Genomic DNA, 22,598 nt, shown 5'->3' on the forward strand with positions numbered 1-22,598 from the left:
ACTGATGTTCAGAACTGTACACAGTATTCCATATGTGGTCTGATAAGTGCCTTATATAGCGGAAGAATGATGTTCTCGTCCTTCGCCCCTATACCTCTTTTAATGCACCCCAAGACTTTATTTGCTTTTGCAGCGGCTGATTGGCATTGATTGCTCCAACTAAGTCTACAGTCCACTAGTACCCCCAGGTCTTTTTCCATATCACTTTTCCCTAGCAGTACCTCATTTAGTGTATATTGGTGACATCCATTTCTCCTGCCGATGTGCATAACCTTACATTTATCAACATTGAACTTCATTTGCCATTTTTCTGCCCAAGCCCCCAGCTTATCTAAATCCATTTACAGCCATACATTGTCCTCCTTTGTACTAATTACCTTGTATAATTTTGTATCATCTGCAATTATTGATATTTTACTGTGCAGCCCCTCTATCAGGTCATTGATAAATATATTAAACAAAATGGGGCCTAATACTGAACCCTGTGGCACTCCACTAGCAACGGTGGCCCAATCAGAGTACGAACTATTTATTATTATCACTCTCTGCTTTCTATCTTTGAGCCAGTTCTTTACCCAATTACACACGTTTTCACCCAATCCGAGCTGTCTCATTTTATATATCAGCCTATTATGCGGCACAGTGTCAAAGGCTTTAGAAAAATCCAGATATACAAGATCAATAGACTTTCCCAAGTCCAGCATAGAACTTACTTCATTTTAGAAGCTGATCAAATTAGTCTGACATGATTGACGCCTCGTGAACCCATGCTGATGAGGGGGTATATCATTGTTTTCCTACAGGTATTCTAGGATGGCTTTCTCAGAAACCACTCAAATATTTTTCCAATTATTGAAGTGAGACTTACTGGCCTGTAGTTACTATGCTCCCTTTTTGACTCCTTTATATATATACGTTTGGAACCTTTAGTGATATATAATGTTGTGCATACCTTGCCTTACTTAATATTTTTCCAATTATTGAAGTGAGACTTGCTGGCCTGAAGTTACCAGGCTCCCTTCTTGACCCCTCTTTATATATACGTTTGGTACCTTTAGTGATATATAATGTTCTGCATACCTTGCCTTACTTAAGTAATTTAACTCAAATAATGCAACCTCTTAGGTGGAAGCAATGGACAACTCAGGCCATAGAATGGGCAGGTATTGTGCCAATACTTTAAGTACATCTTGAAGATGTCTTTATTTAAAGTCACCTCATTTATGTCAAATCACTTTACATATTGCAACAGTATTTTGGATATATCTCTTAATTAAGTTTGGATTCTTTTGTTTCACACATGTAATAATAATAATCTTTATTTGTATGGCGCCAACTTATTCTGCAGCGTTTTCAAGCATGGGAGAAAACACAGAGAATACAACAATTACATGTGATATACAATCAGTTTGAAACAAACAGGGTTGGGGTGGTACAGGAGGTTCCACAAAGGGAGGGGGGGTGAGGCATGGGCGAACACAGGCAGCACGGGAATTACATGTGGAAATCAGTTATTAGAAAGCAAATGGGGGGAGGGCAGTAAGGGGGTGCAGGGGTAGAGGTCGTATGCGATAGGCAGGGTGGAAGATGTGGGAAGCCATAGGGAGGGGCGGGAGACTAGGTCAGGAGATTTGGTATGCCTCCCTGAAAAGGTGAGTTTTTAAGGCGCATCTGAAATTTCATGCATCGGGAATTGTCCGGATGCCTTGGGGTAGAGCGTTCCAGAGGACAGGTGCTGCTCTGGTGAAGTCCTGTAGGCGAGCATGTGAGGTTCGTATTGGAAGGGTATTTAATCTGAGTATGTGGATCGAAGTCTGCGAGCTGGGTGGTGTACGGTCAAGAGGGAGGTGATGTACGGTGGCACAGCGCCAAAGAGAGCTTTGTGGGTGAGGTTAAGGAGTTTAAATTTAGTTCTGCAGTGGCTGCAATGCAGCGAATGGCATAGTGCAGAGGTGTCTGAGTAACAGCTGGATAGAAAAATAAGCATAGCTGTCGCATTTAGTATGGATTGGAGTGGAGCAAGTCTGGTGTGGGGAAGGCCAATGAATAGCGAGTTGCAGTAGTCAAGTGGGGAGTGGATGAGGGTGACCACAAGTGTCTTAAGCGTGTCCGTGGTGAGCAATGGACAGATTTTAGCAATATTTCTGAGGTGCATGTTGCATGTTTGGGCCAGAGATTGGATGTGGGGGTAAAGCAGAGGTCAAAGTCCAGTGTAGCCCTTCCTGTATTTAACTTCTAAATTCCGTAGCATTTATTTCCAAAGATTTGGGGATTTCATGCCCCCGCTTACTGGCCTTCGAATACATTTCTCCTTGTAGGCTCTCCATGTTTGCAGTGAGGCATAGCATTCTCTGATCTTTGTCTCTCTTGGGAAACTGTTCACCAACTCTTGTGCAATCTGTCTAGACTTGGCAGGGGCTTCAGCAAGGAAAAGTTTTGTTGGAATAAAGATGCAGTCGGCTCCTTCACTTATCTGTTAAACAAAAAATAATAGTCATCCGAAAATAAATTAACTTCAGAAATTGTCTAGTGTCATGTAGGAGCTGGGATATACCGTGTTTCCCCGATAGTAAGACACCCCCGATTGTAAGACGTATCGGGGGTGTCAGGGGGGTCGGCCAATGTAAGCCGTACCCCGAAAGTAAGACATACCGTAGAAAAAAAAAATCATTACTCACCTCCCCCGGCGTTCTGTCGCGCTCCGGCAGGATGTCGCTCGCTCCTCGTCCCCGGCGCAGCATTGCTTTCTGAATGCGGGGGCTTGAAATCCCCGCCTCCAGAAAGCTAATACACACGCCGTCAGCCAGTTACAGCCATTGAATGACAGCATTGAATGGCTGTGATTGGCTGAAGGCGCACGTGGCTTCAGCCAATCACACTATTCAATGACATCATTGAATGGCTGTGATTGGCTGAAGGCGCACGTGGCTTCAGCCAATCACACCCATTCAATGATGTCATTGAATAGTGTGATTGGCTGAAGCCACGTGCGCCTTCAGCCAATCACAGCCATTCAATGCTGTCATTCAATGGCTGTAACTGGCTGACGGCGTGTGTATTAGCTTTCTGGAGGCGGGGATTTCAAGCCCCGCATTCAGAAAGCAATGCTGCGCCGGGGACGAGGAGCGAGCGACATCCTGCCGGAGCGCGACAGAACGCCGGGGGAGGTGAGTAATGATTTTTTTTTATTATAAGACATACCCCGAAAGTAAGACATAGTGGGGCTTTTGGGGATAAAAAGAAAGTAAGACACTGTCTTACTTTCGGGGAAACACGGTATATATATAAGTAGTTCTTGCATATGCCTCAGTTTTCTGTTCTGCATACAGTAATTTCTGGTTAGTAATGGTGCCTAGATCAATGTATCTCTTTTTTCCTAACAGGAAGTATTGGTCCATAATAATAAATATTCCCACCACATTGATAATCCAAATTTTTTTTTGCTGGGCTGAATAGAGAACTAAGCTGGCCATTCACTAGACATTTTGGATGACCAATAATGCTGATTTCCCCTTTTTTTTATAGAGCACATTTTAACCTCTCTCTGCCGACATCACATTAATATACATCATGCAGTCATTAAGGGTGTATGCAGTGGACTCAGAAACGGAGCCAATTCATACCTGGTGGCTATCAGCTGCTTTTGTGAGCTAATAGCCACTGGCAACTGCCATGACTGGCACTAACAGCAGTTTACTATTTAAATGATGCTGTCAAAGCTAACCGCACATCTAATTGGACAGCCATATAGAGAGGCCTCCTCCAGTACCCCATCGCCCTTCCTGGACGCAACTGTGGTGTGCTGATGGGTAAGCAAGGCAGCCTGAAGTCTAGTGAACGCTCCTAGGGCTACCATGCATGGATGCCTACGGTAGTAAGTCCTGCCTTTTTTTAGATGTTGTCGAGTTATGTAGTTGAAAAGTCATTCATGCTGAGTCACAGAGATACATCCTATTATTTAAAGCCCAGTAAATGATTTGTCCCTTCAACGTATGTCATCCAAAATGACAACCTTTATGGACCAACCATGAATAAAAAGTCAAAAAATGGCACTCTCTATGGTAAGCACTGTAGAGATGAGCGAGCGTACTCGGATAAGCACTACTCGCTCAAGTAATTTGCTTTATCCGAGTATCGCTGTGCTCGTCCCTGAAGATTCGGGTGCCGCTGCGGCTGACAGGTGAGTCGCAGCGGGGAGCAGGGGAGAGCGGGCGGGAGAGAGGGAGAGAAAGATCTCCCCTCCGTTCCTCCCCGCTCTCCCCTGCAGCTCCCCGCTCCGTGCCGGCACCCGAATCTTTAGACCCGAGCACAGCAATACTCGGATAAAGCAAATTACTCGAGCGAGTACCGCTTATCCGAGTGCGCTCGCTCATCTCTAGTAAGCAGCAATAGCAACTGATCATGAAGAACAGTGTAATGTGGAAATGCAGGCATTGTGGTAGGCAGCTGTAGTTAAGTGACATTCCCCCGCTCAGGATTCTGTTAGGATTTAGGGGAGGGAAGCTGCGCTGTGATTGGTTACTATTTCTTATACTGCTGAGGTAAAATGAAAGCTGCGCTGTGATTGGTTGCTATTTATTATATTGCTGAGGTAACATAAAATCCTTGCTGTGATTGGTTGCTATTTCTTATACCGCTGAGGTAATATGAAAGCTGTGCTGTGATTGGTTGCTATTTCTTATACTGCTGAGGTAAAATGAAAGCTTCGCTGCGATTGGTTGCTATTAGTGATGAGCGTGCATACTCACTAAGGGCAAGTGCTCAAGCAAGCATTGCCCTTAGCGAGTACCTGCTCGCTCAAGAGAAAAGGTTCGGGTGCTGGCAGCGGGCAGAGAGCTGTGGGGGAGAGCGGGGAGGAACGGAGGGGAGATCTCTCTCTCCCTCTCTCCCCCCCCCCCCCCCCCGCTCCCTCCTGCTGACTTCCGCAACTCACCGCTCCCCCACGCCGGCACCCGAACCTTTTCTCTCGAGCAGGCAGGTACTCGCTAAGGGCAATGCTCGCTCGAGCAATTGCCCTTAGCGAGTATGCTCGCTCATCTCTAGTTGCTATTCCTTATACTGCTGAGGTACCATGAAAGCTGCGCTGTGATTGGTTGTTATTTCTTATACTGCTAAGGTAACATAAAAGCTGTGCTGTTATTGGTTGCTATATCTTATACTGCTGAGGTAACATGAAAGCTGTGCTGCGATTGGTTGATCTATATTTTACCGCTGAGGTAAAATGAATGTTGCGCTGTGATTTGTTGCTATTTCTGATATTGCTGAGGCGGAATAAAAGCTGCACTGTGATTGGTTGCTATTTCTTATACTGCTGAGGTAACATGAAAGCTGCATTGTGATTGGTTGTTATATATTATACTGCTGAGGTAAAATTAAAGCTGCGCTGGGATTGGTTGTTATATATTGTACCGCTAAGGTAACATGAAAGCTGCGCTGTGATTGGTTTTTATATATTATACTGCTGAGGTAGCATGAGAGCTGCGCTGTGATTGGTTGTTATCTATATATATAAAAACGAATGTTTGTTTGTCCGTCTGTCTTTGCAGCAATGCGCGATGGGTAAGCTACTAAGTGATAAAGCAGGCATCAGCCCTCCCCCTGTACCAGGTCCTACAAGGTAACTAGCTGGTCTGTGGGAATGTGGGGGTGGTATAAAGAGGACAGAATTGCATCACAGGAGCAGAAAGGGGATGCAGAGAGGATATGAGAGCAGCGTGCGCTCTGAAGTACCCAGCAGAGGCCTAGTAAACATAAGAGAGGCCTGTGATCACATGGTGGGGGCCATTTTTATGAACTGTGAATAGCAAAGATAAAAAAAGGATGGTGGAGGAAGACCCAGTAAGAAGGGTGAAATGATTCTGGAGTAAAAAGTGTTTGAATGATGGAAGTGCTGCCAACCAGATAACACTCCACTAAGGTGGACGTGAATATAGCAAAAGAGAATGTGGTAAAATACTGGTGGTGAAGCTGCAATACTCTAAGCTAGTTAAACCTACAAGTGAATACGCGTTTCGGGGACGAGCCCCTTCATCAGTTCGGCTGGATTAAATACAGCAGGATGTCTGGGGGTGACAATTCCAAAAGTGCTGGGGTAGCAGTGCAGTAATAAGAGGCAACAAAGGGGCCTGACGATGGGGGCTGAAGCCGGTGAATGGAGAGAGACAAAAAAGGATATTGCGTGGAAGGAGAGGGAGGCCCCCTTCCTGTGGGGTAGGGTGTTTCATTTTTCCAAAGATGTCATTTATATATGACTAAACAAGTACTTCATTTATAGCAACTGCAAAGAGCCTTGCCCACGATGTTTCAAAAATTTCCGTTTCTCCAGCTACCGTTTACCGAGCTTGGGCGATCAATATTAGTAAAATGGCAAAGAAAATCGAAGAGTCACTCTTTGAAAAACCTCCTCATTTGGTCTTGCATTGGGATTGTAAACTGTTGCCCTCAGTTGCCCATGGGAGTGTCAAAACTTTGGAAGATAGAGTTCCCGGCTCCATTGAATTCAATGGGAGAACATCGTTCTCCTCTGCCACGGCTGTGACAGCTCTGGCAGAGGATCGCGATCTTCATTATATGTTATCAATGGGGTCGGCGCTGCTGCCGTTGACCCCATTGACCACAGGTGAAACCCCTGGATGTGACAGCATCCAGGGGTTTCACATCCGATAATGGGCAGCGCTCTTTTTGAGCGGCAAAACGCCCGTGTGACTGAGCCCTTTTTAGCGGATAAACGCTGCTAGCAGCATTTCTTCCTCTTTGACGCCCGCTTAGGTCACGAGAATTTTTGAACACATCAGTTATGCGTTCCAAAATTTGTGCGTCAAAACGCCCGTGTGACTGAGCCCTTAGGCTGCATAAAATCCTGAACACTGAATGAGGAGTGTAAACTGCAGCCGTTCGGTACTGAATGGCCGCTGTGTTATGTGAATGGAGAGGGGCAGGGGAGAGCGAGGAGAGAAATCTCCTCTAGACATCCCGACCCCTGCTGCCTGCTCTGTTAGACAGCCAGTGATACTCCCTCTGGCGTAACAGCGGTACCGTGTAAATGGGGCTTTAGTAGAAAGTATGCCTCTGAGAGTATCCAATGTCATGACTAAGTATTAACATATGTAAATAAATACTATTACTAATTCTTGCTCAGGTGTCCAATTACGTTTGGTAGGATAGTGTATTACTCAATGACACCCATGAAGAAGATGGCGGGGTACTAGTATTTAACACTAAAAAACGGACACTGAATATTACTGATTATGAGCGAAGAACATTGCTGAATTTCTTATCAGCGTAAAGTTGCTAGATTTCCCTTTTCTTGGAGTTTCATGCCATTGTTTCAGATGTTAATTTGTGTCTTGTATAAGGGCTTATTTAGACGACCGTATATCGGCTCGGTTTTCATGCCCGGCCAATATACAGTGTCCTTGTCTGCAGGGGGAGGACGATGGAAGAGCCAGGAGCAGGAACTGAGCTCCCGCCCCCTCTTCGCCCCTCGCCACTATTTGCAATAGGAGGGGGCGAGAGGGGGGTGGAGCTAAGTACCACTGCATAGCTCCGCCCTGTCCCACCCCTTCTATTGCAAATAATGGCGAGGGGCGGGAGCTCAGTTCCTGCTCCTGGCTCTTCCATCCTCCCCCTCCCTGCAGACAAGGACACAGTATATCGGCTCGGCATGAAAACCCAGCTGATATACGGTCGTCTGAAATAAGCCCTAAGGGCGTTAAACTGTTGCTCATACAATAGTTTATGCCATTAAAATATTGAGTTGTTAGTTTTATGTTGTTTGATTTCCTTGTTACAGTTCACTGAGGGGGTCACAAAGATACTTGTTTGTTTGTAACACATGACTGTAAGCCTTCATCATATACTTCATATATCTTATTACTAAATGTGTATTAGACAGCCTTTATGAAATAACCTTTAGCTGTAAGTACTGAAATGACAGGCTGAGCACACTGGAGAGTTGGCCGTTCACTAGCACGCTAATTGTTATAAGAAATGAGGCTCGGGGGATCTCATTATTCATCAATATACCAATTAAAATATTCAGTATAGTTCGTTTGTAGACGTATGGTTTCTGGATCAAATCTCAGTAATATTATTATTAAAGTGTGTTGTTAGTAATTCAGATTGCCAAATCACCGGTGTCTGTTTTCTATGGACTCTAGTGAATCTATTTAACACTTTTGCAGTATTTTAAAATTTCACGTGAGCAAAATCAACAGAATTACAACGGCTGATTGAAAAGTAATGAAGCTGTTTGTTTCAGGCACTAAGTGTGCACCTGCCTTGCCACATACCAGGTTGACTTAACCCCTTAGTGACTAAGATTTTTTTCGTTTTTCCATTTTCGTCTTTTCCTCCCCCTTTAAAAAAAATTGCAACTCCTTTATTTATCCATCGGCATTGCTGAATGAGGGCTTGTTTTTTGCTGGACGAGTTGTACCATATAATGTACTAAAAAACTTTAAAAAAAATTCTAAGTGGTATCAAACTAAAAAAAAACACACAATAATTTTTTTTATTTTTCCATTGGGTTGGTACCATTTTGGAATACATACAACTTTTTGATCACTTTGTATTGCATTTTTTCTTGAAGACAGGCTGACCAGAAAAGCGCCTTTCTTGCCTATTTATTTTTCCTGATGACATTCATCATGCGGGATAAATGGTGCATTACTTTGGTAGATCAGACTGTAATGGACGCAGCGATACCAAATATGTATTTTTGTTTTATTATTTAGATTATTTTACTATAAATGTGGCAAAAGGTTTTTTTTAACTTCTATTACTTTTTTATTTTTAATAATTAGTAACACTTTATTCTTATTCTCACTTTCTTTTTTTGGTCCCCAGTGGGGACAACAACTTGATATGCTTTGATCGCTCCTGCAGTATGAGGCAATGCCATAGCATTACATCATACTGCTATTAGGCAAGCAGTCTATCAAGCCATCCCAAGGGCATGGCTTGATAAGCATCCTGTCGTGATAGCCCTGAGGCCTTTTAGAAGGCCCCCAGCTGCCATGACACCCACACGGCTCCCTGATGATCTCGTTGCGGGGGAGCCGTACGGGCCCCCCGAACATCGGTCAGGGGATTTAAATGCCGCTGTCAGAATTGACAGCAGCGTTTAAAGGGTTAACATTTCCGATGAGCCGCGTGGCTCATCGGAGCTGTTGCCAACGAACATCGGCTGTAAGAAACAGCCATCCCGCGTTGTATGGAGAGAGTTCGCTGCACACTCTCTTCATACATAGCCCACCAATACTGGCCATCAAAAGGTGTATCAGCAGTCGTTAAGGGGTTAAGGATAACTGTGAAGACAGCAACTAGCGAATCACGGTTTTTCCCCTTGATGCCTCCAGGTAGAATATGGTTTTTGCTGCGAGGTTCCCAAGCCATTACCTGCAGAGGTAGCCACAGTGGTGGTGTGGCTAATGCTTGCAGTACCTGATGGTGTGAATGATGGTGTGAATAGGAGCTTATCCAGAACCATAGCAATGGTTAGGGCTGGTAGCAAAGGTGTGCTATCAAAGTCCAGAAGATCAGGGCAGACAGTGAGCAATAGCAAGGCTCAAATTAGAGGTCAGGCAGCACAGAATTCAAAATTGGCACACGTCAAGCAGGAGTCCAAACCAGACCAAACACAAATGAGTTCTTTGTAATAATGCCTGATGTAGAACAAATGCTTAAGCATCCACCCGAGGGTTTGGACGTCTAATATAGGAGATGCAAGGACAGGAGTGGATAGGAACAGGCTTAGAGAGCATACACTGACCCTTTAAAAGGAGGGATGGGAGCGTGCGCAAGCCCTATGGGCATGAACTAGAAGGAAGCACAGCGCGTATGATGAGAGGTACGGCAGCAACTGAAGACAGCTCCGGAGGCAGTGAAACAGCACCATGATAGCTTGTATTGTTTTCCAGGTGGTAGATCTGGCAGAATTGTACAGGTGTTTGTGAACATCATGCATTAACGTGTCTGAACCCGCAATTGAAGAGCCGTACTCTTCAGTACGGCTGTCACAGTGAGTGAAAGCACTTCATATGTGCCATCATGGCAGATGCAGTTTGATTAAATTTCGTGTTACTTGTGAAGAGCGGCAATGAAACTATTGAAATGCTACGACAAGCATATGGTGATGAAATGATTAACCCCATGTGACCAAAAGTTTAGAAAGTTTGCAATCTTAGGGCTTATTTAGACGACCGTATATCGGCTCAGTTTTCATGCCGAGCCGATATACGGTGTCCTTGTCTGCGGGGGGGGGGTGGGGGGGTGGAAGAGCCAGGAGCAGGAACTGAGCTCCCGCAGCTTCCCCGCCCCTTGCCACTATTTGCAATGGGAGGAGCGGGACGGGGGCGGGGCTAAGCGGCTGGACTTAGCTACGCCCCTGTCTTGCCCCCTCCTATTGCAAATAGTGGCCAGGGGGCTCAGAGGGGGCGGGAGCTCAGTTCCTGCTCCTGGCTCTTCCATCCCCCCCCCCCCCTGCAGACAAGGACACCGTATATCGGCTCGACGTGAAAACCGAACCAATATACAGTCGTCTAAATAAGCCCTTAATGTGATTTTGCTATGATTTGCATATGACTTCACATTGCTGTAGAGCTGTACACTAATGTAACCTCCATGTACTTACTAGGCTGAAGCGTAGATTAGAGGACCTGAACATTGTTTCTGCCAGTCCCTGTGAATAGCAATAAAATAATATATAATGCAGTTTCATAATCTCTGGACTGAAGAACATCAACATTATAGCTGAACAATTATTTAGTAACATTAGAATTGCATACCTTTCCATTTTTATAGTTCATCTTGCAGGACTACACTTAATAATAATACACATTTATTTATATAGTGCATACACATTATGCAGCACTTTACATAATGGATTCTTTCCACATTGGGCATCACAATTTTTAAATTCATATATTAGTATGTTTTTGGAAGGAAACGCACACAAACACAGGGAGAACATTCAGCGAGAGCTGCCTGTGATTGGCTGAGTGCCTCAGCCAATAAGAAGCAGCTCTTTCAGCAGGCAGGAATTTAAATTCCCCGGCTGCTGAAAGAACTTTAGTGCAGAGCCATGGACAGCGGAGACAGGACGCGGCTGAGCCCCGTCAGCTGAAGAAAGGTGAGTATGATTTTTTTATTATTATTTACACCAGTTTGGGTTGTCTTTCAGGGAAGGGGTTATATTTAAAGCCCTTCCCTGAAAAACAATTAGGCGGTGCCGATAGCTGTGGTAGGGAATTCTTTATTTCCCACAGGGATGAAGAAAACATCTGTCATATGCGGGAGACAAGGCAGCGGCGGACTGGTAGATATATATATATATATATATATATATATTTCTTTATTTATTTTAATTTTTTTTACACTAAAAGGGATGATTTTTCAGGGAAGAGCTTATATTTAAAGCTCTTCCCTGAAAAATCACTTCAGGGGTGCCGGCAGACCATTCCTTCAGTGGAGCCGCCGGCAGTAGCTGCGGCTCCAGTGAAAGCAATGCGTACATCCCCTATGGTGCACGCATGTCCTATCTTTACAGGCATACACCTGTAAAACACGGACTTGTGAACACACCATAGGGAATGCAGTGATTGTAATAGACGCGTGTTTAAGTGCGTGCGTATGCATGCACATAAACACACTTGTGTGAAAGCACCACAAGATAGTATTATTAATATATTTTACAACTGAAAATTGATAAGTTATGTGCTTTAGGTATTTATACAAAAGTATCAGAAACAGAACAAACTCACAAAGATGCCTCCACGTTCCAGGGTCCCTATAGTAACAAATCGAACTGACGATAATGTACTAACCTATAAAGAATACATATAACAGCTGAATGTCATATCATTTTCATGATTTAGTCAATATAATGGTGACTTACAGCATGTGCATTTACATAATAGCTTTATCACTACATTACTCAACATTAAGGCCTCATGTCCACGGGGAAAATAAGAATTAAAATCCGCAGCGGATTTTAACTCTTCTCCCGCGCGGATCCGCACCCCATAGGGATGCATTGACCACCCGCGGGTAGATAAATACCCGCGGATGGTCAATAAAAGTGATTTAAAAAAAAATGGAGCATGAAAAAATCTGGACCATGCTCCATTTTCATGCGGGTCTCCCGCGGGGACGGCTCCCGCGGGCTTCTATTGAAGCCTATGGAAGCCGTCCGGATCCGTGGGAGACAAAAATCATATTTTACTCACACGCTCCGGTTCTTCTCTTCGGCGCCGCGCCATCTTCTCTCAGTCGCGGCCGGATCATTTTGCTTCGGCCCGGCGCATGTGGGGGGCACGTCACCGACGTCATCATGCACATCCGCCGAGCCGAAGAAAGGAGATCCGGCCGCGACGAGAGAAGATGACGCCGCAGCGAAGAGAAGAAACGGAGCGGATGGGAGGTAAGTTTATTCTCATTTATTCGTATTTTCAGCCCTCATGTCCGCGGGGCAGGAGGGACCCGCTACGGATTCTACATGGAGAATCCGTAGCGGATCTGATTTTCCCCGTGGACATGAGGCCTAAAGGTTTTTTTAGGATTTGCCAAAAAATTTGTAAATAGCCTAGGTGCCCACCGCTTAGAACCTGGAAGAAGCCAATTGGCGGTCACGTGCTATTTATTGTGCATGTGACTGCTCAGCATATCACAGGTTTCAGCGGTCATTTGCTGCTGAAGCCTGTGATTAGCTGAGCTGCATAAGGAACAGCATGTGACCATCAGCCGGCTTCTACCGGGTTCCAAATGCCGGATGTCAGTGTTCCAAAGTTTGACCCAGAGCCACTGGAACAAGTGGGTATATATTTTTCTTTATTTTATACATATCTAAGCCAGTGACATTTTTTTAAGTTCTGGAAACACCTTTAACAACAACTTTGGCCAATATTACAAACTACGGGGCATATTTACTAAAACTTTTACGGCAGTTTCTGACATCGAAAAGTCCCAAATTTTTCTGCAAGGCATGATCAGTGCTGGCCAATCAGAGAGTAGTGCAAAATTTGCATTAGGCGGCTAGAAAATGGCAGCTGCCATTTTTGACACCTGAAAACAGGATGCCAAACAAGCAGATCAGAGGAACAGTAGCAGAAAACAACAGTAAGTAATGCCGTATACTGCACCCTCCAGTCCCAGAACAGAAATGTGTCCTGAAACTGGAGGGTTGCGTTAGAGGATCTGAAGTTATCGTCTTGATGACAGATACAGAGGCCACATTCAGAGGTCTTGAGGGGTCATTGCTTTGGTAGGTCTGATCTGTTTTTGTGGCATAAGGCAGATCTACATAATATTAGGTTTTTATGGTATGGCTGATCAGTAGAAATGCATATAGTAGATACACAAACAAAGTAATTGTGAACCAACGGTATTACAAACTTCAGCGTTTTTAGGAAAACTATTCATCTACAGCCATAATTATGAAGGTGGAGAAAAAACTTTGATATAAATGCACAATTAAATATTCTGTACATAATTAAGGTAATGAAGGCCACCTTACATCTTGCTGGCCACGTCTTCCTTTGTCACCGAGCCTCTTCTCTAAGCCAAAGCAGAAAAATGTTTTAATGTCTCCAAAATGTACAAATCCAAGTCACGTAACAAACTGTCAGTTGTTTTCTTTGCCATAGTCCTACAATGTGTCAGAATTGATTTGGCACTTCATCAAGGTAAAGTTAATGAGTGGTTGAAACTCAGTAATTGTTGGGCACTTGTTATGGACTCGGAGCTAGAATCATTTAACAACAATACGCTTTTTATAGTTGACACACCATAGAGCAAAAACAAATTAACAGAAAGTGATTCAAAAGTAGACATGAACATGTCACCTCTGTGTATGCCAGCTGACTATTATCACAGTGCGTAACTAGAACTCATGTACAGTAATGGCCTCAACCTTGTTGTAATGCAGACAGCAGCAAATGGAAAAGCCAGATAACAAAAAAATTACTAATGTGTATTTTTTTTTATTCTTGCAAAAATACCCTCAGCAAGTTACAAAGTTTAAGCCCACGAACTTATATCGGCTCGGTTTTCATGCTGAGCCGATATACGTCATCCTCATCTGCAGAGGGGGGAGGATGGAAGAGCCAGGAGCAGGAACTGAGCTCCCGCCCCCTCTCTGCCTCCTCTCAGCCCCTCTGCACTATTTGCAATGAAAGGAGGCGGGGTGGGGGTGGGGCTAAGTTCAGCAAATTAGCCCCGCCCCCTTCCCGCCTCTCCCCATTGCAAATAGTGCAGAGGGGCGGAGAGGAGGCAGAGAGGGGGCAGGAGCTCAGTTCCTGCTCCTGGCTCTTCCATTCTCCCCCCTCTGCAGATGAGGACGACGTATATCGGCTCGGCGTGAAAACCGAGCCGATATACGTTCATGTGAATCCAGCCTATTAGTGTAGTTAGCACTCTGTGAAGTGGGCTGCATTCCCACAAGCGTATATCGGCTCGGCTTTCACGCCGAGCCGATATACGTCATCCTCATGTGCAGGGGGGGGGGAGGATGGAAGAGCCAGGAGCAGGAACTGAGCTCCCGCCCCCTCTCTGCCTCCTCTCCACCCCTCTGCACTATTTGCAATGAAAGGAGGTGGGACGGGGGCGGGGCTAAGTTCTGAGAATTAGCCCCTCCCCCGTTTTGCCTCTCCCCATTGCAAATAGTGCAGAGGGGCGGAGAGGAGGCAGAGAGGGGGCGGGAGCTCAGTTCCTGCTTCTGGCTCTTCCATCCTCCCCCCTGCAGATGAGGACAACGTATATTGGCTCGGCGTGAAAACCGAGCCGATATACGTTCGTGGGAATGCACCCTAAAGGGGCTTTTCAGTTAAATACTATTGATGACCTATCATCAGGATAGGTCATCAATAGTTGATTGGCCGGAGTCTGCCGCTTGGGACCCCGACCAATCAACTGAGCGGGCGCATGCTGTAAGCACTGCAAATACATAAAAGTCGGAGCTGAAGCCTCCGTGCCTACGTATAGTGGCAGATGCTTGTAACTGCAGGCACAGCTCCCATTGATTTCAACGAGAACCGTGCCTGCAGTTCAAAGCGCCAGCCACTACACAGAGGTCGGCGCATAGGCTTCTGCTGCTTCAGCTCCAACCTCTGTGTATTTGCGGCGCTGATAGCACGCGCCCACTCAGCTAACCGGTCGGAGTCCCGAGCAACGGACCCCAGCTGATCAACTATTGATGACCTATCCTGATGATAGGCCATCTATAGTATTTCACTGGAAAACCCCTTTAACACTGTTAGTTATTTTCTCAACATCTACACATTCTAATGAAAGAGTTACACTTGTTAGTGAAATGAATATGACTCCATGTTCTATCTTACGCGTAGACATTTTCCTGTTTTATAAGCCATCTTGTATGCATCTTTTCATTATATTCAATTGTCCTCTTTCTTGAGGTTTTATGGATATTAGTAATTGAATAAACCTTGAATTAATCTCTAAGGCTTTTGCTTAAAGATGATAATTATGTGTCACTTAACTTCTTAAAATACAAAAGTACAGTAAGTATAAAAAATAAGTTGTTAGGAGAGAATGTTTGGGAACATATGTGAATCGTTAGGAACTAGAGATGAGAGAGCGTACTCGCTAAGGCAAATTACTCGAGCGAGTATTGTCTTTTGCAAGTACCTGCCCGCTCGTCTCAAAAGATTTGGGTGCCGGCGGGAGTGAGCGGTGAGTTGCGGGAGTGAGCAGGGGGGTGAGAGAGAGAGATCTCCCCCCGTTCCTCCCCGCTCTCCCCTGCCCCCTCAACCCCCGCCGGAACCCGAATCTTTTGAGACGAGCGGGCAGGTACTCGCAAAAGCCAATACTTGCTTGAGTAATTTGCCTTAGCGAGTACGCTCACTCGTCTCTACTAGGAAAATGTCAATTTGACCCACTAGCCTGTCTAAATGCCACATAGCTATCTTCTTTAACCCCTTAGTGACGAAGCCTGTTTGCGCCTTAGTGACGGAGCCAAATTTTGGAAATCTGACATGCGTCGTTCAACGTGGCATAACTCCGTAAAGGCTTTACATATCCCAGTAATTCTGACATTGTTTTTTCGCCTCATGTTGTACTTCATTTAGATTGTAAAAAGAGACCGATATAATTTGTGTATATTTATTAAAAGTACCAATATTGGAAAAATTTTGAAAAAATTGTCATTTTTTCACATTTTCAACTGTAATATCTCAAATATGTCGAAACATACTGTACAAATTTTTGATAAGATATGTATTTCCATCTGTTTACTTTATTCTGAATGCACACTTGAAAAACTTTTGTGTTTTTTTTAACCATTTAGAGGACGTACAAATTTAACATTACTTTTCAGCATTTTGAGGAGCACTTTGTTTTCCTGCACCAAGCCAAGTTTGCAAAGGCTCATAAGTGTCAGAATAATAGATACACCCACAAATGAGCCCATTTTAAAAACTACACCCCTTAGTGTATTCACTGAGGGGGGTCATGAGTATTTTGACCCCACCAGTTTTTTTCAGGAATTAGTTCAATTTAGGGGAGAAAAAATAAAATTTCATATTTTTGCAAATATGTCATTTTAAAGACATATTTTTTTCCTATAGAGCCCATGAAAATGAGGATTTACACACCAAAATGGATACCCCCGTTTTTCCCGTGTTCAGAAACATACCCATTGTGGCCCTAATCTCATGTCTGGATGCATAACTGGAGCCAAAATGAAAGGAGTAGTCGGTGTCTTTCAGAACATAAATTTTGCTTGAAGGCGTTTTAGGCCCCATAGCACATTTGTAGAGCTCTTGAGTGGCCAAAACCAAAGAGAACCCCCACAAGTGACCCAATTTTGAAAACTAGACCCCTTAACGAATTTATCTAGGGGTGTACTGACCATTTTGACCCCACAGTTTTTGAATGAATTCAAGCCAAGCAAAAGGAAAAAATTGTGATTTTCGTTTTTTTGGCAATTCTGTCATTTAAAAAACAGCTTTTTTTGTACAGCACACGCATGAATGAAGCCTTTCACCCCAAAATGGATACCCCTGTTTCTCCCGTGTTCAGAGACATACCCATTGTGGCCCTAATCTCATGTCTGGATGCACAATGGGGCCCAAAACGAAAGGAGTAGTCGGTGGCTTTAAGAACATAGATTTTCCTTGAAGGCGTTTTAGGCCCCATAGCACATTTGTAGAGCTCTTGAGCGGCCAAAATCAAAGAGAACCCCCACAAGTGACCCCATTTTGAAAACTAGACCCCTTAACGAATTTATCTAGGGGTGTACTGACCATTTTGACCCCACAGTTTTTGAATGAATTGAAGCAAAGCAAAAGGAAAAAATTGTGATTTTCGTTTTTTTGGCAATTCTGTCGTTTTAAAAACTGCTTTTTTGGTACAGCACACACATGAATGAAGACTTGCACCCCAAAGTGGATACCCCTGTTTCTCCCGTGTTCAGAGACATACCCATTGTGGCCCTAATCTTTTGTCTGGATGCACAACGGGGCCCAAAATGAAAGGAGTAGTCGGTGGCTTTCAGAACAGAAATTTAGCATGAAGGTGATTTAGGCCCCATTGCCCTCTTGTAGAGCCCTTGAGCGGCCAAAACGACAGAGAACCCCCACAAATGATCCCATTTTGAAAACTAGACCCCCTAACGAATTTATCTAGGGGTGTACTGTGTATTTTTACCCTACAATTTTTGAATAAATCTAAGCAAAGCAGTAGGAAAAAAATTACAATTTTCATTTTTTTGGCAGTTGTATCAATTTAAAAACTGTTTTTTTTGTACAGCACACATAGGAATGAAGACTTTCACCCCAAAATGGATACCCCTGTTTGTCCCATCTTCAGAACCATACCCCTTGTGGCCCTAATCTACTTAAAGGACGCATGGCTAGGCCTATAATGGAAGGAGCACCCGTTGGATTTTAGGGTACAACGGAATAAATTCCAGGCCCCATTGCCCACTTATAGAGCCATTGAGCGTCCAAAACTATAAAGAACCCCCACAAGTATCCCCATTTTAAAAACTAGACCCCTTAACGAATTCATCTAGGGGTGTACTGCGTATTTTGACCCCACAGTATTTGAATAAATTTCAGCAAAGCAGAAGGAAAAAATTACAATTTTCATTTTTTTGGCAATTTTGTCAATTTAAAAACTTTTTTTTTTTGTACAGTGTACATAGGAATGAAGACGTTCACCCCAAATGGATACCCCCGTTTGTCCCGTGTTCAAAAACATACCCATTGTGGCCCTAATCTACTTACAGGAAACATGGCAAGGCCTGTAATGGAGGGAACACCCGTTGGATTGCAGGGCACAACTTAATAAATTCCAGGCCCCATTGCTCATTTGTACGGAATAAAAATTGACTCCCTAAAATTCCCCCCCCCCCCCTCCACGCCCTTTTTGGCGTTCCCCAAATCTTAGATAAACGTAATAATGTGAACTGTGTAGCATTTCCAAAGACGGGTAATTATGGAGGCTAGTTGGGATGGGCACATAGGGCAATAAAATCGGGTATCCCCCCTCCTCTCATGCTTTTTGGGGGTCATTTTTTGACCTCAGTGGCGGGAATGGGGTGTAAAAAGTGGCGTTCCGTGAGTCTCCGTAAGCTTGCGGAGGTGCGGCGGTCTCACACAGAAGACGCTCAACAAGCTGCTCCTGGAACTGCAGGAAGGCGAGCGTTCCAGGGGCTTCTTGTAAATTGCGTATTACAGGTAACGGTCTGAATAACGCCGGGCTTACGCAGCCGTAGGTGGATCCCGGCTGTGAGCCCGGCTGTGACCCTGCGTACGGCCGCGTAATGTACTGCGCATAACTGTGTACTTACACGGGCGGTCATGCGCAGTACACTTTTTTTTTTGTTGTTTGTATTTCCCGCACCGTCGCTTAGCGATGATGCGGGTACCCGCAGCCCGTATACAACGTAGTTGCGTATGGGCTGCAGGTATATCCATGACCATGGAGCACAATGGGCTCTATGTTGCGGATATCCGCGGAAAATAGAACCTGCTGCGTTCTCTTTTCTGCGAGTGGATTACACAATTCCAACCCACTAATGTGAGCGGAATTGTGTAATCCAATGCGATTGATCTGCGTATTACCGCTAATCAAACGCATGCGGAATCCGTAATTCCTATCCGGTCATGTGAGACCGGCCAAAGGTAGATCGCTACCATTTTTTCACGTGACCGGGGACCGCTCAACGAGGCCACCCGTCACTGCTCCAGGCTTTCGGTGACCGTTGGTCGCCGAGAGCAAGGAGATATTAAGTTTCCTGGGCTCCCCGACTCCTGCGCATGTGTCCGGTGTTTTGCCGGCGGTTGCATGCGCAGAATACGGGAAAGTTCACGGAAGAAGATTGCGTCGGGGTGCAAATATGGAGGCCTCCGGTACAAAGTTTTATCTCCTCTCACCGATCGCATCGGTGAGGGGAGATGAACCTTCCCCTTTTTTTAACTTTTACGTGATTGCCATTATCCATTGGATAACGGTGAACACGTGATCAGGAACCGCTCACCGCGGCCCTCCGTGAAATCTCCAGGCTCTCGGCTAAGTTTTGTAGCCAGGAGCAGGGAGATTTTTAAAAACCGCGGCTTTTGTGCATGCGCCTGCCACATTGGCGACGGGCGCGTGCGCAGAAGCTGGGGTGAGGTCCGCGGATAAATCCGCAGGCCTTAGGTACGTCATTTTATCCTCCCTCACGGATATGATCCGTGGGGGGAGATGAAACGCAAGCTTTTTTTTTACTTTTCAAAAGTTTTTTTTTACTTTTTGCACTTTTTTTTTTTTTACCTTTTACCCCTTTTTTATTTTTTTTTTTTTACTTTTTGCACTTTTTTTTTACCTTACATGATCACTGTCATCCATTGGATGACAGTGATCATGTCCCCGGTATAATCTCTCTGCTCCTGGCTACACATGGCAGCCGGGAGCAGAGCAATTTTGAATTTCCCGGGGCTCGAGCCCCTCTGTGCACGTGCCCAATGTCAATCATCAGGCGCGCATGCGCAGACGGGGAATTCGGGTCCTGGGACATCGGGACATCGCAGAGGACCGGGGGTGAGTATCTTCACCTCCCCTCATGGATCCGATCCATGAGGGGAGGTGAAACTTTACTTTTGTTTTACTTTTTCAACTTTTTCGCGATCACCGCTATCGCAATGGATAGCGGTGATGGCGGGCCCGGGGACCGCTCACAGTGGTCCCCGGTAACACCTCCTGGTTCCCGGCTACCTTCAGGAGCCGGGAGCCAGGAGATTTTAAATTTGCCGGGGACACCCGAGCTTCTGCGCGTGCGCATGACGTCATCGGCTGGCGCGCAAGCGCAGAAGGCCGCCGGCGGGTCCGGGAGGACCAGATCTCCGGGGGACACCGCCGACAAGCCGTGTGAGTATTTTCAGCTGCCGTGATGGATCCGATCCATCATAGCATCTGAATTACTACTTTTTTACACTGTTTTATTTACTTTTTTGCGATCGGCGCTATTCATTTTATAGCGCCGATCGCAATGCCGGGGGGGACTGCCCGCATCCTGGGATGACAGCTCCATGCTGTCGGCTACCTGCGGGCACCGACAGCATGGAGCTGTCACGTCCTCAGGCCAGTGGGCATCAATCCAAAGAGGATGCATAAAACTACGTCCTCTAGGTTTAAAGCCCACTTTCTGAGGACGTAGTTTCCCGATGGGGCGGTCGTTAAGGGGTTAAGCAATAGCCTTACTGATTCACTCAAGGTTTATTGGATAACTATTTAATATCCATAAAACCTCAAGAAAGAGGACATATAGACAAACTGGAGCAAGTTCAGAGAATAGTTATCAAGATGGTGAGTGGTCTGCAAATCCTGTCCTATGAGGAACGGTTAAAGGATCTGGGAATGTTTAGCTTGCAAAAAAGAATGCTGGGAGGAGACTTAATAGCTGTCTACAAATATCTGAAGGGCTGTCACAGTGCAGAGGGATCAGCCCTATTCTCATTTGCACAAGGAAAGACTAGAAGCAATGGGATGAAACTGAAAGGGAGGAGACACAAATTAGATATTAGAAAAAACTTTCTGACAGTGAGGGTGATCAATGAGTGGAACAGGTTACCACGGGAGGTGATGAGTTCTCCTTCAATGGAAGTGTTCAAACAGAGGCTGGACAAATCTCTGTCTGGGATGATTTAGTGATCCTGCACTGAGCAGGGGGTTGGACCCAATGACCCTGGAGGTCCCTTCCAACTCTACCATTCTATGATTCTATAATTCTAAATGAATATAATGAAACGAGGCATACAAGATGGCTTATAAAATAGGAAGGTTCTTGCAGGAGGCAGTATGTTTGTTCCTCCTCATCCCCTAGTGAATGCATAAAATTATGAACCGGACATCCTCGTGACTCATTCTAAATTCCATGATGCTACTGTAGTCACATAACACGTCAGCAGCATGTATGCATATCAAGTAATAGAGATAATCACCAGTGTAACATTGTGCCATCTTTATAACTTGGTTTTCCCCATAGATTTATTACCTGTTTGGTCTAGATCACAATGAATGCTCCTATCTCTTAATGAGAAGGTTGCTGGTCCTGCAGTCTGCAAAACGTTAAGCAAGCGTAAATGAAGGTTATTTTTCAAAGGAGGAATAAGCTGCTCGAGGCCATTGCAGCTAGCATCATGACAGCAATGCGTAGACTCAAGAAAGACGCACTGCCGGTTAGAGCTACATTTCATGCAATAATCTATCATTAAGCAGTGTAATTGTGACTACTGTAATTCTCTAACAGGCAGCCTCCATAATTGCTGCACAAGAAGGTTCTACAAACAACGAGATGATCATTCTAGCGTTACTATATGACAATTACCATTCTGTGATTTTTCTTCCTATCATTATGCAAGTTATGTTTTTAAATGAATAGGGCTATAATATGCATATTACTCCCATTTAATTCCACCTGCAAGGTAACTTATGATTTTGAATGCTACTGCTTCTATATAAAATTGGCACGGCTTGCTGGCCACAGATGAGGATTGTGACAGGGGTTACATCACATTGGCAGCTACGGCTCATGTGATCCTCAGACCGGCACATGCCCGGTGTCACTTCACTACTGGATACTAGCAGGGACACTTCTCTGCTTGATTATAGATTGATTGGTTGGCTGGGAGGTGGGCGTCCCAGCCAGCCAATCAGCCCTAGTTTATTCTGGCTCCTCCTTACAGAGAACGCCCGTTATACTCCTTGTTTGAAAGTGTTGGTAGCTCCTGATCCTGAGATGCCTCAGTTAAGATAAGTCAGCTGGTGGTTTAGGGTTCTTTTAGACGCGATAAACTGTCAGGCAAACGATGCCCAACACTTCTCCCAATGATGCTCGCTCCTGTGCTATCACACAAGAGCGAATATTGCTGACAGAATAGAGTTGGAGAGGGACGGGGAGCGTTCTCACCCCGCCATTCTCCATTCAAACTAAGCAGACAGTCATTCAAAAGTCAATGTCAGCTGTTTACACTAAACAGCACATTATGCAGTCGCTACATGCATTTACACAGGACGATTATCAATCAGATTCCCATGGGAGCGCGGGATTCTGAACGATGATCATCCCATGTAAAAGGTCCATTACTTGTTTATCTGGT

At 44.9% G+C, this 22,598-nt stretch overlaps 1 protein-coding gene across 1 annotated transcript in view; it reads right to left on the reverse strand.

The window, feature by feature from the left end:
* Positions 1–1,348: 1,348 nt before the first annotated feature.
* LOC136573523 (cyclic nucleotide-binding domain-containing protein 2-like) overlaps positions 1,349–22,598 on the reverse strand; it is a 118,342-nt gene continuing 97,092 nt past the window's right edge. The window contains exons 15-19 of the mRNA XM_066574803.1: positions 21,494–21,557; positions 13,514–13,554; positions 11,763–11,825; positions 10,634–10,681; positions 1,349–2,473 (exon numbers count right to left, since the gene is read on the reverse strand). Coding sequence (XP_066430900.1) covers positions 2,252–2,473; positions 10,634–10,681; positions 11,763–11,825; positions 13,514–13,554; positions 21,494–21,557 — 438 coding nt within the window. The 3' untranslated portion in view covers positions 1,349–2,251. The remainder of the gene's footprint in view (positions 2,474–10,633; positions 10,682–11,762; positions 11,826–13,513; positions 13,555–21,493; positions 21,558–22,598) is intronic.

Source organism: Eleutherodactylus coqui, chromosome 7, assembly GCF_035609145.1.
Source record: "Eleutherodactylus coqui strain aEleCoq1 chromosome 7, aEleCoq1.hap1, whole genome shotgun sequence".
In the NCBI taxonomy this organism is placed as follows: Eukaryota; Metazoa; Chordata; class Amphibia; order Anura; family Eleutherodactylidae; genus Eleutherodactylus; species Eleutherodactylus coqui.